General features: G+C 34.7%; 1 protein-coding gene across 1 annotated transcript; it reads right to left on the bottom strand.

Moving 5' to 3' along the window:
- Positions 1-7,545: 7,545 nt before the first annotated feature.
- LOC136027065 (uncharacterized) lies at positions 7,546-12,956 on the bottom strand. Its single transcript, XM_065703995.1, has 2 exons — positions 12,853-12,956; positions 7,546-7,932 (listed from the first exon to the last, which is right to left on the bottom strand). The coding sequence occupies exons 1-2, from the start codon at positions 12,865-12,867 to the stop codon at positions 7,612-7,614; spliced, it is 336 nt and encodes a 111-aa protein (XP_065560067.1). The 5' UTR covers positions 12,868-12,956; the 3' UTR covers positions 7,546-7,611.
- Positions 12,957-16,781: the final 3,825 nt, after the last annotated feature.

Here is a 16,781-nt window from a genome sequence, read left to right as displayed (position 1 = left end):
TTTCTCCTCTGATATGTTCTTATATATTTTCTTATATTTATATGTTCGTGCTCCGTCTTTTTCATTTCGTATGATTGACGGGTTTTCAAATAAATAAATAAATATATATATATATATATATATATATATATATATATATATATATATATATATATATATATATATATATATATATATATATATATATATATATATATATATATATATATATATATATATATATATATATATATATATATATATATATATATATATATATATATATATATATATATATATATATATATATATATATATATATATATATATATATATATATATATATATATATATATATATATATATATATATATATATATCTGATATCAAGCCCATGCTACCTTATTTTAAAGCCATTCTGAAGGTTTCTTAGCCCCTTCCCTTGCCTATAAAATGTCCCCTGTCATTCCTCTCTTGGAAACTTACGTTTAAGAAACTTACGTTTAGACTATCAAAACAATTAAGTGCAGTTAAAAAACTCTTCATTTTATCAGACATATCACATGAGAGGATTAACACAGTGCACGTAGAGTTGTACTTCTGGCGATTAGTGTTCAATCAAATCTGGCACGTTTGAAAAAATACAGGGTTATTCTGAAACATGTGGGAATGATGGAAAAAATATTGAAAGTATTGTTTTCCATTGTTTGGCTGGTACACACCCAAGGAAGTCCAAAAAATAATCTGAACCAATTTTCAACACAACGGCTTGAAAGAAAAAGACTTTCAAAAAAATTAAGTGCAGTCAAAAAACTTCTCACTGGATCAGACAGATCACATGAAAGGATTAATACAGTGCAAATAGAGTTGAACCTCTGGCGATTAGTGTTCAGTCAAATCTGAGACCTTTGAAAAAATACAGGGTTATTCTGAAACATGCCGAAATGGTGGAAAAAATATTGAAAATAAAAAAATAAACTTTGAATTGGCTTTAAAACAGATAAAAGGTAATAATGTAGTTCATTCTCTGATTCAATAAGTAAAAACCTTAGCAACAAAAAAAAATTCAAATTTAAAAGTAAGGAGTCACGTGAGTCATTCACACTTTGATGACAAGTCTCGCCCTCAGCACCTTTACAAGGAAACTGCCTCCAGTTTTCAAGTTTAATTTCAGACACGCTATGAAAATGTATGGCATCTATATCCTTTGGCTTGTTTTCACTCAAGCAAGCCGCATGCTGTGTAGTCAATTCAGATGGTCGGTAAAACTCCCTACAAACATATATTACAAAATCACGGACCTGAAGCAAGCCCGCTGATTCAGACGCATTCCATACGGCTGGTCAAACTGCAGATTGAATGAATGAATGAATGAACTTTATTATCCGTAAAAGTAAAAAAAAACCCACAAAATACGGAGTATTATAAATCAAACTGACAAAAAGACAACATGGACTAATTAACCAGAATCAATATGAAAAAAAGGCTGCAGAGGGTCGTGAACGTGAATAAAGTAGATAGTCTTTTTACATAAATCATCACTGGAAGACTGAATCCAAGAAGTCGTATCTATTAAACCAAATCGAGCTATTTTTTTTCTGTTTTGGTGCCTTCTAGGAACCAAAATAGATTCCTAGCAAATTTCAGGAATTTGCAATATGTGAAATAGGCCCCACATAGAGTATGGCAATTTTTCTCACGAAATTGATGAGCCATGCCTGATAAAAACAAAAGCACAGCGGTGCATAAAGCGTTATAAATCATGCACAAACCGTTGCGGTTGTAAGGGCTTTTGTTAGGGGATATTTTTCCGTAAACGACGCGTAGGTTTTTTACGGCTTGATTCACTAGGGATGAAAAGGTAGTGGAAAGTGTTGGACCGAAACACAGACCAAGCCAACTAACTAAAGAACATGGCAGAATTGCAGTCGCAGCAACGAATGGAGCGACCGCATAAGGGCTATTAAAACAAATAAACTCGCATTTAGACTCATTAACTGACAGTCCAATCTTAAACAGTTCATTGGTTAATATAGTAAAATTGGAAAGTAGTCCACGGTGAGCCCGGGCAACAAGAAGAACGTCGTCTGCATATGCAACAGAAGACAAACCAATATTACCGTAAAAAACAGAACTTTTAAGGGGACACAGCACGATGCAAGCACATATTTAAATATACTAGAAGACAATACGGCAGAAGTTGTAACCTATCTATTTCTAGCAGCAATTTTCAATCCATGAGATTGAAAATTCAAAACATGAGACTAATTCGAAAATCTTCTGAGAAAAAAGGAATAAAACAAGAGCTAAGAGCTCATATGGCACTTGCGACGAGGTCGGAAGAGCCAAGAGCTCATATGGCATGAGCTCTAGCAAAATTATAAGAATCAATAGATTAATTCAAAAGAAAAATCAGAGGCTTAATGCCGGTCGGAATTTAAAATAAGAGCTCTGAGACACAAGGTCCTTTTAAATATAAAAATTCATTAAGATCCGATCACCCACTCGCAAGTATAATAGCTCATTTTTCTAATTTTTCCTCTCCCTTCAGCCCCCTCCCCCAGAAAGTTGAATCGGGGAAATCAAATTTATCAAGTCAATTTGTGCAGGTCCCTGACACGCCTACCAATTTTCATTATCCTAGCACGTCCAGAAGTAGCAAACTCGCCAAAGTACTGGACCCCCCTAACTACCCCAAATAGAGCGGATCGAGTCCAGTTTCGTCATTCACGTATCTACGACATTTGCTTATTCTACCCACCAAGTTTCATCCCGATCTCTCCACTCTAAGTGTTTCCCAAGATTTCCGGTTTCCCCCTCCAACTCTCCCCTAATGTCACCAGAACTGGTCGGAGCTTAAAATAAGAGATCTGAGACATGAGTTCCTTCTTAATATCAAATTCAAAAATACCTCACGAACGGTCACCCACTTTTAAATTGAAAATACCTCAATTTTTTAATTTTTCCGAATTAACACCCCCTCCAACTCCCCCAAGAGAGCCAAGCCATTTAAGTTATGTCAATCACGTATCTAGGACTTGTTCTTATTCATGCCACCAAAATTCATCCTGATCACTTCTCTCTAAGCGTTTTCCAAGATTCCCAGTCCCCCCCAAATCCCCCCAATGAAACTGGATCCGGTCCGGATTTAAAACATGAGATCCAAGTTTCGAGATCCTTCTAAATATAAAATTTCATCCGATGAAATTCAAGATCTGATCACTCCTTTGTATGTTAAAAATACCTCAGTTTTTGTAATTTTTCCGAATTAACACCCCCTCCAACTCCCCCAAAGAGAGCGAATCCATTTTAGTTATGTCAATCTCGTATCTAGGATTTGTGCTTATTCATCCCACCAAGTTTCATCCTGATCACTCCACTCTAAGCGTTTTCCAAGATTGCCTGTCCCCCCCCCAAATCCCCCCAATGACACTGGATCCAGTCGGGATATAAAACATGAGATCCGAGTTCCGAGATCATTCTAAATATGAAATTCCATCCGATGAAATTCAAGATCTGATCACTCCTTCGTAAGTTAAAAATACCTAATTTTTTCTAATTTTTCAGAATTAACCTCCCCCCAACTCCCCAAAAGAGAGTGAATTCGTTCTGTTTATGTCAATCACGTATATAGGACTTGTGCTTATTTTTCCCACTATGTTTCATCTCAATCCCTCCACTCTAAGCATTTTCGAAGATTTTGGGTTTCCCCCTCCAATGTCACCTGATCCAGTACGAATTTAAAATAAGAGCTCTGAGACATGATATCCTTCTAAATTTCAAATTTAATTAAGATCCGATCTAACTTTGTCCTCCCACTCCCCCCCTAGATGGTCGAACCTTAAAAACAACTATTTCAAATTTAATCTGGTCTGGCCCCTGATACGCCAGCCAAATTTCATTGTCCTAGCTTATCTGGAAGGGCCTAAGCTAGCAAGACCGGGACTGACAGACCGACAGAATTTGTGATCACTGTATGTCACTTGGTAAATACCAAGTGCCATACAAAGTAATTTTTCTCTGGGGATGGAATATTTGGTTGAAGGTTGGCTTCAGTATGACTTATTTTGGAAAAGGGTTATTTCCAGGCTTTGGGCAAGCCATGGGTGGAAGTAGTTACAGGCCCTACTAAACTGAAGGAAAACTCGACTTTCTTAAAACTTGAAAAACCCTCCCCCTCGCCCTATTTTAGATAGGGCTTGTGATATCAGAGCTCGATATGAGCCCTGATCCTAGTCATCATTGGTCTAGCTTTCATTTGGATCCGTTGCTCCATTTGCAAGTTATACTAAATTATACCAAAAGCTTGACTTTTTGCAGCACTTAAAACTCACTCCCCCTCGTTCTATTCGAGCTAGGGTTTTCATCTCAAAACTTGATGCCTGTCACGGTCTTAGGCACCTTTGGTTCAATCTTCACTGAGATCCATCAATCTCTCGCAAGTTACACTGAATTAAATGAAAAACTCAATTTTTTTTGTACTTAAAGCCCCCTCCCCCTAATTAAGCTAGGGTCTTCATCTCCAAACATTATGTGTCTTATGGTTTTAGCATCTTTGGCTTGACTCTCATTGAGATCCATTACTTCATTCACAAGTTAAATTGAGTCGAACAAAAAACTCAACTTTTTTAGCACTTAAAGTCCCCACCCCCTCACCCTAATTAAGCTTGGGTCTCCATCTCAGAAATCTATACATATCATACTCTTAGGCATCTTTTTTCAATTTTCATCGAAATTCATCTCTCCATTTGCAAGTTACAGTGAATTAAATGAAAAACTCGAATTTTTTTTTAACACTTAAGGCCCCATCGCCCTAATTAAGCTCAATTTTAATCCAAATAGTTCAATTTTAATACAAATCTGACTGGCGGTTTTCCCGCTATACTCGATTGCACAGACGGGTGGACAGATCTCAAAAACCTATCTTGATGGATATTTTCCACTATCCAAATAGGTGATGATACCTGGATGATGATATGCCATTTTTTCCTTTTTTTGGATCCAATTAACCAACATGGCTACCTAAGACGTTGCAAAATCCATCCGTTCGTCTGTGTAATCACTTATAAGGGGAGAACCGCTGGTTGGATTTGGATGACAATTTTGATGGCCTGATTTGGTGCCAAGGATCATGAGACACATCAAGTTCAAAGATGAAGACCCTATCTCAAATAAAACAGAGGGAGAGTTGCTAATAAGAGTTTTTCGTTTAATTCAGTGTAACTTGTAACTAAAGTGATCTGAATGAAAATTGAACCAAAGAGACCTAAGACCATGACAAATCAAGTTTGGATATAAAGACCCTAGCTCAAATTTAACAAGGGGGAGTTAGTTTTAATTCCTGAAAAATTTAAGTTTTTTGTTTAATTTAGTATAACTGGCAAATGGAGTAACGGATTCGAATGAAAACTAGACCAAAGATGCCTAAGATCAGGGCTCATATCAAGTTCTGATATCACAACCCCTTTATCAAATAGGGTGAGGGGGAGAGGGTTTCAAGTCTTAAGAAAGTTGAGTCTTTTTTTAATTTGGTAGGGCCTATAACTTATGAATGGAGTGACAAATCTGAAGTCAGATTCGTCCAAATACCTGAATTTGCTGGAACAAATTTGACCAAATAGCACTGCATTGGATCTAGCTAGAATTCCCTAGACTTGTTTATTTCAGACAACATTTAGATGGGCAAAGATTCATAGCTTCAGTTGTTTTACCAATAATATGGTCCTGAAGATGATGAAATGGTAGAAATCTGGTTCAGTTGACGAGATGACAAAACTTAAACACTAATGTCAGAAATATAAGCCCAAATGGACTACAGTATGCAACATTTAGCACAAAACAAGGGATTTGAGCTCACTGTTGACCAGTGAACTGTGAAATAATTTCAATTTTCTTTTTTATATAACTTTTAAACAAAAATTAAACCAAGTGTTAATCATACTATAATTTTTTTGGTCAAAAACAAATACCTTATTTCATATCCAGATATAGGGCATGGAGCTATATCTGAGTTTACTCTAAATCTAAAGAGTAATGTTTTCTTGTACATTGCCAAAGCACACACACACACAAAACCAATATCTGAGTTTGCTCTAAATTTAAAAGTGATGTTTTCTTGTACATTGCCGAAGCACGCACACACAAAATTTTCTTGTCAAAGGTAAAGTATTTGAAAAACAAGTACATTAAAAGTATCTTAAGTAATAAGTATTTCGTAATCATACTTAAGTATTAAGTAATAAGTACACCATAGAGTTTTTACTTAAGTATAAGTACAAGTAATGGAAATTTTTACTCAAGTAGTACTTCAAGTAAAAGTACTTCAAGTAAGTAACAGCACTGCTACTAAGGAAGAAATGAGACCCAAAACAAACAGAAATACAATAAACAGTCATAGCAAACAAACACACAATAGTCACTAATATAAATGAGTAAATAAATCTTAAAACGAGTGAAAGTTAAACTGAATATGCAAATCCAGCTTGAAAAGAACAAAATTCTCTACGAAGAAGAGTTTGAGTTTTGCCTCCTTTCACTGTAAAAGTCTAAAAACTACTTCGTCAAAACGAACTACATTACCAATATTTTTTTGTACTTATTACCACATTGACAACAAACATAAAAATTACGTAAAATCAAATTTTGAACTGATGAGCTTTCAGCAATTAATATCATTATATTAAATATTTAGTTTAATTTTATTAGTTCTTTCTAAAACTGTCCAAGACAAATATAACTTCACTATAAACAAGAGTTTGGATACTGTCCCCTTCCCTAAGTGTAAAATTATAGAGGCTACTACGTCATTGGTGCTTCACTGAAAGCGAATTATATTACAAATATTTTATTTTCCAGTTATTACAGCATTGAAAAAGAAAATGAAATCACAGTGAAATAAAATCTTGAACTGGCGAACTCTCAAAAATCAATAGCATTATATATCAACCATTCAGTTTGCTTTAATTTGTACTTTTCAATACTGTTCAAGACATGCATAGTTTTCAGTAAAGCGCCAATGACGTAGTAGGTTTTAGACTTTTACAGTGAAAAAAGGAGGCAAAACCCAAACTCTTCTTTGTAAAGATTTTTGTTCGTTTCAAGCTGGATCTGCATATTCAATTTAAGTTCCACTCGTTTTAAGATCCATTTACTCATTAATATTAGTAACCACTGGTCGTTTCCTTGCAATGATTGTTTTATTTGATTTCTCTTCGTTTTGCGTTTCATTTATGCCTCAATTGCAAAATATTTTTGTTCGTTTTAAGCTTGATTTGCATATTCAACTTATGCTTTACTCATTTTTACACATATCTAGTCACCTATATTAGTACCTGTTGTATGTTTTATTTCTATGATTGCTTATTTAATTCCTGTTCGTTTTCGATTTCATTTATTCTTTAATAGTAATATCTGGTTGTTTTAAATTTAATTTATTGTAGGTTTCTATTTCTCCTGATCTTAAGTTTCATATGGAATTTACTTTTTTAGAAAATTTCTTTTGTGGAAAGTTTTTTTTTTTTTATTAATCGTAGTAAAGGAATAGACCTCCTCATCCAAGTTTACAAATAATAATTGAAATTAATTTAATGAAAAAGATAATAACTTAAACAACAAATAACCAGCTCAAATTACTTAATGCCATTGATTAGAGTAAACATGTGAGTAGCTTCCTGGCTCAGTCTTCCCGTAAGAATACCCGTGAGATCCTCTATAATACTTCACTGGTGCTGGTGCAGCAGGCACTGGTACAATCTTAGTTACAGTCTTGGTTGGAATGTGCACTAATGGTGCAGGTCCAACAGGAATCAAAGAACCTGATCCATAATAAGGATGTGGGTATGGTGCAGCTCCGTACCTGAGTAAACTGAATGGTGTATAAAATGGTTGGGCTTGGGGAATCGTATAGACGATCTGGTTACCATACACAAGTCCAAGAAGAGCAAGAAAGGCAATCTGAAATAAAATGAGTAAAAACGGACGTTCCATGGTTGATCTACATTGATCTAATGGGAGTCTGAAACTCACTGCTAACACTTCATGAAAATATAGCAGGGAAGGGAGAAAGTACTTACTAATATCTAGGCGAGGAAAACAAGTTTTTCATTTTTTCAGTGAAATTTTCAACGGAAATACCCCTCCCCCTAAAGAATATTTTTTTAAATATGGAGGAGGGTCACAAATTAGGACTGGGGAAGGTACAAGGCTCCATTGATCTTTCACCAATTCTAATTTACGCCAGTGCTAAAAATTGTATAACTATTGCTTTTATTATCGCACTTACAAAGTAAGGCTCCATAGACGCTTTCACACCATACAAGACCATATATAGTCTTATATATAGCCATATATACATATCAAATAAGACCTTAAAAATAAGCTTCGAAGTGAAAGCCAAAGGCAAGAAATCTGAAAAGAGTAAAAAATCATACTAATTTCCCAGAAAAAAAGTCAGAATTTACATCTAGCACTCCACAGTCCGAGCAGTTATTATACTATTGCCTAAAAAATTAGCTAAGTAATAGATTACACATGGAATGAAAAGTATCGTGTTGAACTATTGTTAAAGCAACGATTTATTAAATTTTTCTTTAATTTTCAGTTTCCCAATCTACAAAATATAAAAAGAATAAACTTTCTAATGACATATGTCTCATTAAATCTGATCTTAATATTTCCATCTTGCAAACAATAGGAAAAGTGTAATGGTTTTAAATATTTCCAGGAAGGTATATGTTGGCCTTTAGTTTTATGTCACTTTATCGGATCTCATTTCCAAGCTCTAAAAGTTATGCCAATACAGTCTAATCCTCTAATAAGTTTTAAATAGTTTGGCTACCCAAACTAAAAAAGTTTATAATACAAGAGATAGAGTGATTTTTAACGTGACATGGTACCTCAATGAATTGCTCCATTTCATCCGTTGCAAGTTTATTTTTGGGTTAATGTGATTTAAACTTGTAAAAGTTTTTTCTTATGAAAAGTCTTGAAATAGCACAAAAACAAGTTAAGTTATAACATGGTGCAAAAGTGAGGTAAGTTTTGATTCGTTGTGAAAACAAGCAAGTACTTAGTCAGTGCAAAAACAAGTCCGGATTTGATGCAACAAAATATCTCAAGTTCAAACTGCAGAATTTTGGTGCCGTGGTGTGAAATCAGCAAATTTTTGACTCAGTGCAAAAGTGAGCTGAGTCCGTTATGAAAATTCGTCATGCTATGAAAATTCGACTGACCCAAGCCTTGAGATTTCGATGACGCGGTACAAGTGAGCCAATTCATTATTTAGAGTCATTAATCTAATAAAATAGATTTACTGAGCATATTAAAAAGGGGTAGGAACTCTTCCTCTTCTAGAAGTGACGCCCCTGCTTCTCCGACCGTTAGGTTGATTTTGACGATATTCAAACTGACATTGTTGTTTCGATGCATAATATGGCTAAAAGTATAAGTTTTGTGCGATTTGATTTCTTCTTTTGTTTCAATATGGTACTAGAACTCAAAGCGTTCGTTCTAATGAGGATTTTGGTCCGGTAGCGTCACAGCGGATTTGATCTCAGCTATGGGATCCAGAGTCCGAACTCAGCTGTAGTTGTGTTCGAAGCTAGTTCGAAAACACTGCATGGCTAATGCCAGGACCTTAAAGTCAAGAAGCGCCACCAATCCAATGCATACTTACAAACACCTTTCAGTTTCCTAAGATAGCTGAATCAATAGCTGGTCGCCCCGGGAGATAAATAAACAAAGCATACAACTGTAGCAGTCCTTCTAAAGATCGAATTCTATAAACAGTTCCCCCCCCCCTTGAAGGCTTCGATGATTATTGGCAGGTATTTCCATACCCTTCATTGCTGTAAACGGTTTCATCTCTCCGTTGAGTATTTGCACACACACGCAAAAAAAAAAAAAAAAAAAAAAAAAAAAAAAAAAAAAAAAAAAAAAAATGTAAACTCTTCAAGCTAAAAAATTAAAGGTTTCAGTATTCATTGGAAAAGAAAATTCTAAAAAAAAAAATGATTTGTAATGACAGTAGCGATTGCCATTGCCAATAGTTCGAGGAGCCTATTTTGAAGTAAGTAAAACTTAAAAACAACTTTTCTCAACTAAAAGTAAGGATCAACATTAAAACTTAAAACGAACAGAAATTACAACGTATATGATGAGGATTTCCCCTTCATCAACACCTCGCTTTTTACGCTAAAGTTTTTTAGTACTTAAAAAAAGCGTCTTATTGTTCTAATTAAACGGCCCTTGTGTTTCAGAAGTCATTCTTAAAGAGTTGGGATAGCATTCAAACTATAGCGTAAAGAGTGAGGTGCTGAGGAGGGGGCAGCCCACGCAATAATTTATGTTCGTTTTAAGGTTTAATGTTGCTTCTTGCTTTCAGTAAAAAAAAATTTGTTTTATTTAATTTCTTATTTAAAAGAAAAAATAATACCTCCAAATATGGCACCACGTCCACGGAGAAAACCCCTCTGCACGGAAATATCCTCGAGACAATTCAATCCCGATGAAAATTTACCCCATACAGTCACTCTTAACCACTCCGCGCGTAGAATTGAGACGGGGAAAAAAGCAAGACATATACAAAGAATTTTGTATAAGAATTCTGGTGACTCCGCAGTGTTTAATTCGCCCTGACAAGATCATTCCCTGGAAACTTCCCTCTTCATGGAAAATTCCCCCATTAAAAAATCCCCTGCAAAAAATTGGTCCCCCAACCGAAAATGTGTGCATGCATCCCAATAACAAATACTATGCGTAAACAATGGGCAAATTTCATAATTTAAAGACCCTTTCCCTGGAACTGTGTAGGGGTAGGGGGTCATGTTATACCCAAATGCATAGTTATTTTGCCTTTCAACTATGATGAACAAAATGATTATCTCAAAATTCTGGTCAAACAGTTGTGGGGAAAAGGGATGGCGGAGGTGGCCTAGTTGCATTTCCAATTATTTCGGTCACTTAAAGGGGCACTAGAACTTTTAATTTCTGTTCAAATGAGCCCTCTTTCAATACTCTAGGACCACTGGATCATTACGATCACCTCTGAAAAAAAAACAAACAAATAAACACACATCCGTGTCTCTCTTCTGACAAAAATTACAAAATTCCACATTTTCGCAGATAGGAGCTTGAAACTTATGCAGTTGGGTTCTCTGATACGTTTAATCTGATGGTAAACTTAATGAAATATGTTTATTTGAAATCAGCAGAAAAAGACGATTCTTTTGACATATCTATTGGTATCAAAATTCCATTTTTTAGAGTTTCGGTTACTATTGAGCCGAGTCACTCCTTACTTACAGTTTGTTACCACAAACTGTTTGATGAACCTATGGGTAATGACTGAGGCTTGAGAACATGGAGAGCAAATTGACCAGCACTTGGCTCGGGAAACAGATGACAAAGCCACTGTTTTGCATGGATATAATATCAAACGCGTGTCTATGAATGTTTCTCTGCACGGATAAAACAGCTACTGTATCGAAGCTGGGAAAAGAAAATCTGGCAGAACAATTCTGAACCCTTGTCCTTGACGCAGTTTTTAGCAATAGAAAGGAAAAAAAACAACGAAAAAATAATAATCCACAAAACTTAACTTTGAATGAAGTCATTCAAGTTAAAAGGCGGGACTGTTGGCCTTAGTAAGTGACAGAAGTGACGATAAGCGTTAACAAGCTCGTAATAATATAAAAACCTAGCTAGTTTATACAAAGAAAACCTTACTTTTACATGTTATTTAAGAATAAGAAACAAGTTTTTTCAAGTGAAAGTTAGGAACAACAGTAAAACTTAAAATAAACAGGAACTATTACGTATACGAGGGAGGTTGTCCACTGCTCAATACCTCACTGTTTACGCTAAAGTTTGACTTTAGTTCGACTTATTTAAGAATAAATCCTGAAAAACAAGGGACGTTTAATTAGAATAATAAGCCGTTTTAGAAGTTCTAAGAAAACTTTAACGTAAAGAATGAGGTATTGAGGAGGGGACAACCCCCCTCATATACAAAATGGTTTTAAGTTATACTGTTGCTCCTTATTTTAAGTTGAAAAAAAACTATTTTTTTTTTAATTCCTGATTGTTTTTTAAATAATGCCGGGAAATCTGGCTCGTCATCCACAGAAAACTCCGTTTCCCCGCGAGAAATTTATTCATGGAAAATTGCAAAATTCCACATTTCTGTATATTGGAGCGTGAAACATCTACAGTATGGTTCTCTGATGTGCTGAATCTAATGTGTGATTTTCATTAAGATCACTGTATGTTTGAGGGTGTTTCCCCCGTTTTCAAAAATTAAGCAAATTTTCTCAGGCTCATAACTTTTGATGGGTAAGATTAAAATTGGTGGATTTTATATGTTTTAAATACCCATCAAAGTTTGATTCTTTTGATTTATCTATTATCATCAAATCTCTGTTTCTTAGAGTTTCGGTTACTATTGAGCCGAATCGCTCCTTACTGAATTAATTACTATGAATCGCATCATACGTATATCCATACACTGATTAAAAGGCTAAACTATTAAAGATAGAGAACGAAGATTATGTCGAATAACCAAAGATTTTAAGGTAGAGTTATTAGCAGTAGAAATATGCCGAAAATGTACGGAAAATAAAATAAAGAAAAACTAGACTCAGAATAATGTCATGCGAGGGGCGTTTATACCAAATCAAGGCACCGATCGAATAAATCAAGTGGCATCGATGAGCGAAGTTCCGAGCCACCGATCATTGCGGCTAAATTGAGCGGAGATAACTCATTTTTATCCTATCAACATTGTTATGACTATAATTCTCATCAAATCATCTCGGAGATTGGAATGACCTACTATTTATTTTTCGTAAATTATTAAATGGAATCATAAGTACTTACAAGCAATTTAGCCATGATATGTACAAAAATTAATAACTGGATAAAATTTAAATAAGATATGATAAATGTTGACTATGTTTTTCATCTTATATACCCGTACACAAAAAGAAAAAAAAGTGGAAGGTAATGACCGATGTAACTATGGCACAGTGCCACACCCAAAATATATAAATGACGTAATTTGTATTTGTATTTGGTGAAGAAAGAGAGAGAAAGTAAATTACACCAAGCTTAAACGATTTAGGAGCAATTAAGGTGAACAACCTTACTGGTCAATTTTCATTAATGTTGGTAATGTTTTTGAGCAAACGGATCCAGGAACCATGAAACCATGAAAATCAGTTAGATTACATTTCTCAATATATTCATACTCCTATCTGGTAATAAGTACCGTTCAGCAAAAATTATACTTGTTGCTGACAGGATTAGCAAAAAATATTCGGTATAGATTTATATCTTTGGTATAGATCTATGCTTTTTATTGATGTACACTATATAATCTATTCTCTTTGGTATAGATTTATATCTTTTTTCTGGCTTAATTAGTCTTCTTCCTATTTTCTTAGTTAAACATTGTGAGCCTTGATGACAGTCAGTGCCAAAAAAACATTGCCAACTGTAAATCATGGTAGCATTGCGATCAGACACCGAGAATGGTGTTGGCTATCTGGCAACCGTGGAGAAAGAAACATATTTTTTTTTCTTAAGAAAACCAATCGACGGTTAATTTGGTCTTCTGAGAGTCAGAAAAAAAATTGAATGGCACACTGGAAAACTTTCGAAGTGGAAGCGAAACATGACTTTATAATAGGATTTATTTTTCTATTTTCCTGAAACTTTAACAAAATTACTGTATAAGTTCCCTTGTATTTTCCTTTAAAAAACTGAATGTTCTACTAGGAAGACATGACAAATTACTGGAAGCGTGGGTGGTGACCCTTAACCCGGTAAATCTCACGTTATAAGAAATAGAGAAGGTAACCTTTTAATGGACCCTGTGAAGATTTCTGAAGTATTTTGTGAATATTTCCCAAATATAATTCAGCCACCAGAGAATGTTTCTTTTGAGAGATTTTAACCAGCAGATATTGATATTTTGTTCCATTTAAGGCCAACGAGTTGCTTGGAAATGAGTAATATTGTCCATATTATGAAGTCAAGTTCAGCTGGAGGTATTAAATTTGAAAGTAATAACATACGTTCTACCAGTCGTTCTGGAAGATTTTGTCGATAGATTAACTCTTGCTTTAAAGCACGCACTTCTCCTGGCTATTTTAAGATAGTAGATGTAATACCTTTATTTAATGGAGGTGACAGGACTAGTGTATCAAATTATAGATCTTTTTTAGTTTTTGCCCCCATTAAGCCATATAATTGAAAAGTGAATTAATAATAGACTTTATGAACACCTTGAGAAATTTAGTTTATTACATCCTAAGCAGTTTGATTTTAGGAAAGGAATGAATGAATAAAGAACAGGCAATAGCATATTTAACTATTTTTTATAAATCAAACTTTTGATAAAGGTTACCAAGTTGCCACAATATTTTCAGACAATATTAACTCTACCGATACTGTTGATCATTCTATACTTATTTAAAAGTTGTAAAGATATGGATTTAACGAAATATTTCTAATTTTAATTATTAGTTTCCTTTCTAGTTGTTCACGATTTTAATCTCTTTATTATTCTTGATTTACTTCGATGATCTTCTTTCTTCTCTTCGGACGCTCTTGAAAAAGGCTTAAAGCTACACAAAAATAAGATAAATATTTCTCTATCAATATTTGCTTATGACAGAGCTCCAATTGTGGGTGCAAAAACGACTCAATTGTTGGTTACTTCATTGTCTTTTACAAGTATCAAAGATATGGAGTTAACGAAAGATTTCTTGATTTAATTTGTACTTTCCTTTCTGGTCGTTCACAATGAATAAAGTATCTGGCCCAATATCTCAACCATTGCTTGTTAGATGTGCTGTGCCCCTAGATTATATTTCACGCCCTTTATTATTGTTGATTTATGTCAATGATCATCCTTCTTGTAGTTTGGTGCTTGTGAAGCTCCTTTTGTGTGTGCAAAAACGACTGAATTGTTGGTTACTTATTGTCGAATACTATGCAGAGGATTCTTATCTCGATGACGTGCAACAACATTCCTAGTACTTATGATAAGTTGATTTTGTGGTTTTTGGACTGTCTGAAATTGTTATCTTCAATTGGACATTTTCAGTTGAAGTTGGGGGTCTTTCAATATGTAGGATGTCAGCTGTTTGATTTCTTTGTATTGTTGTGGATGAATCACTCTCGTATAATGGTCATATTTAGAAAGTAAGGGAACACTTTCCTCAGACGATTCAGAAACTGGTCCTATAAGTCTCTGAGAAGAAGCTAACCTAACAGGGCAAAAAGTTTTAAGATGGAGACAGAGGCACCCAAAAAGGGGACCCACTAATAGGTCAGAAAACATTGTTTCTTGATCAGCATGAAACTTTCAGAGATTGTTTAGTAAGACAAGGGGACTTGAAATTTCTTTGGGGAATGGGAGGTTGGCCGGGACTCTCTGATGCTAAACAATGGGCGAAAAGCTCTTCTAGCATTGAGCGGTTTTAAACTTAAGCCCCATGGGTCCCTGGATGAAGATGGGGTATCCCAACGCACAAGAAAAAAACATTGGGTCAAAGGCAGAAAACTCTTTTTCAGATGAGCTTGAATTAGCTTGAAGTATATATCCTCAATCTATTTCACTAGATAAATTTGGGTTTGGGTAGGTTCCTCTATGAAAAAGGTCCAACTGTGTTTTTACTGACGTTTTGAACCTTGCATCATTGAGTACCTGGGTTAGGAGACCACAATGCACAAAAAGATAATACCATGCTGCTTAAATAAAGAGATCAACATGCCCAAAAACAATCTTTTTCCAAAGTGCTTGATAATTATATTCCTAAGTCCCTGGATCAGAACAATTCTAATGAAGACACATATTTTTAGACTGGGTAGGGCCATCAAAAAATTGGCCAAACATGATATTTTTTTTTACTCTCCCAAGTTAAATAGGACTGAATAGAACAAGTTAAATACGACAGGTCTCAAGTTAAATAGAACTGATATTTTATAAAGCAGGGGAGGGCAATAGAGATCTTATAGGCCGGGTCAAACCAGTCCAAATAATATTTCTTGTTTCTGGCCAGTCTGTAACTGACAATTATAATTCTTGGAGACGAGGAGACTCTAATGTAAGAAAATATTGAAATTGGGAAGATAGAACCTCCAAAAATGGGATCACAAAAAAAGCAAAAAAGCAGATTTTTTTTGTCTGACCACAAATGAAACTCTAGCTTTTAGAGGGCCAAGTAGGCGGTATTTATTCTCAATTTTAAATTTAAATGTTTCATTTGTTCGTTCCTAGGACTTTTACTCGTTTTAAAGCTGAATTGTTATGGGACTTATTATCTGCTCATTTCGGTCTTAATATGGCTCTTACTTGCTTTTCAAAAAAAATTCGTAAATGACAATTAAAATTATAGCGTAATAGCTCCTCACAGATTGTCTTTATTTTTATCGATGAAAGCATATTCTTGTTACATTCAAAATATTCAAAGAGAAATTTTCTTGTTTTGACCAAATTATACTTCATCATTGCGAAAACTAGACATTGTAGTTTACCATTGCAAAAAAAAACTAGCTACGACCGCCAGAGACCTAAAAAACAGACAGGGATCATGTCGCAAGCAACGAAACTGTTTGGAACGCAGATTAATGTTCAAGTAAACTAAAATCATGATTAGGTCATGCCAGGACGCCTCGAATCCTCTATCTATAGTAATCAATGATGAGCAAGTTGAAATAGTGTACGGATTGGCTTAACTCAGCAGCTTGTTAATGGCTGATAATTGCCAAACTACTAAGTTTAGACACCGCCAGGCCAG

This window comes from Artemia franciscana, chromosome 5, assembly GCF_032884065.1.
Source record: "Artemia franciscana chromosome 5, ASM3288406v1, whole genome shotgun sequence".
NCBI lineage: Eukaryota > Metazoa > Arthropoda > Branchiopoda > Anostraca > Artemiidae > Artemia > Artemia franciscana.
The sequence above is the reverse complement of the archived record's forward strand: the minus strand, read 5'-3'. Positions and strand labels throughout refer to the sequence as shown.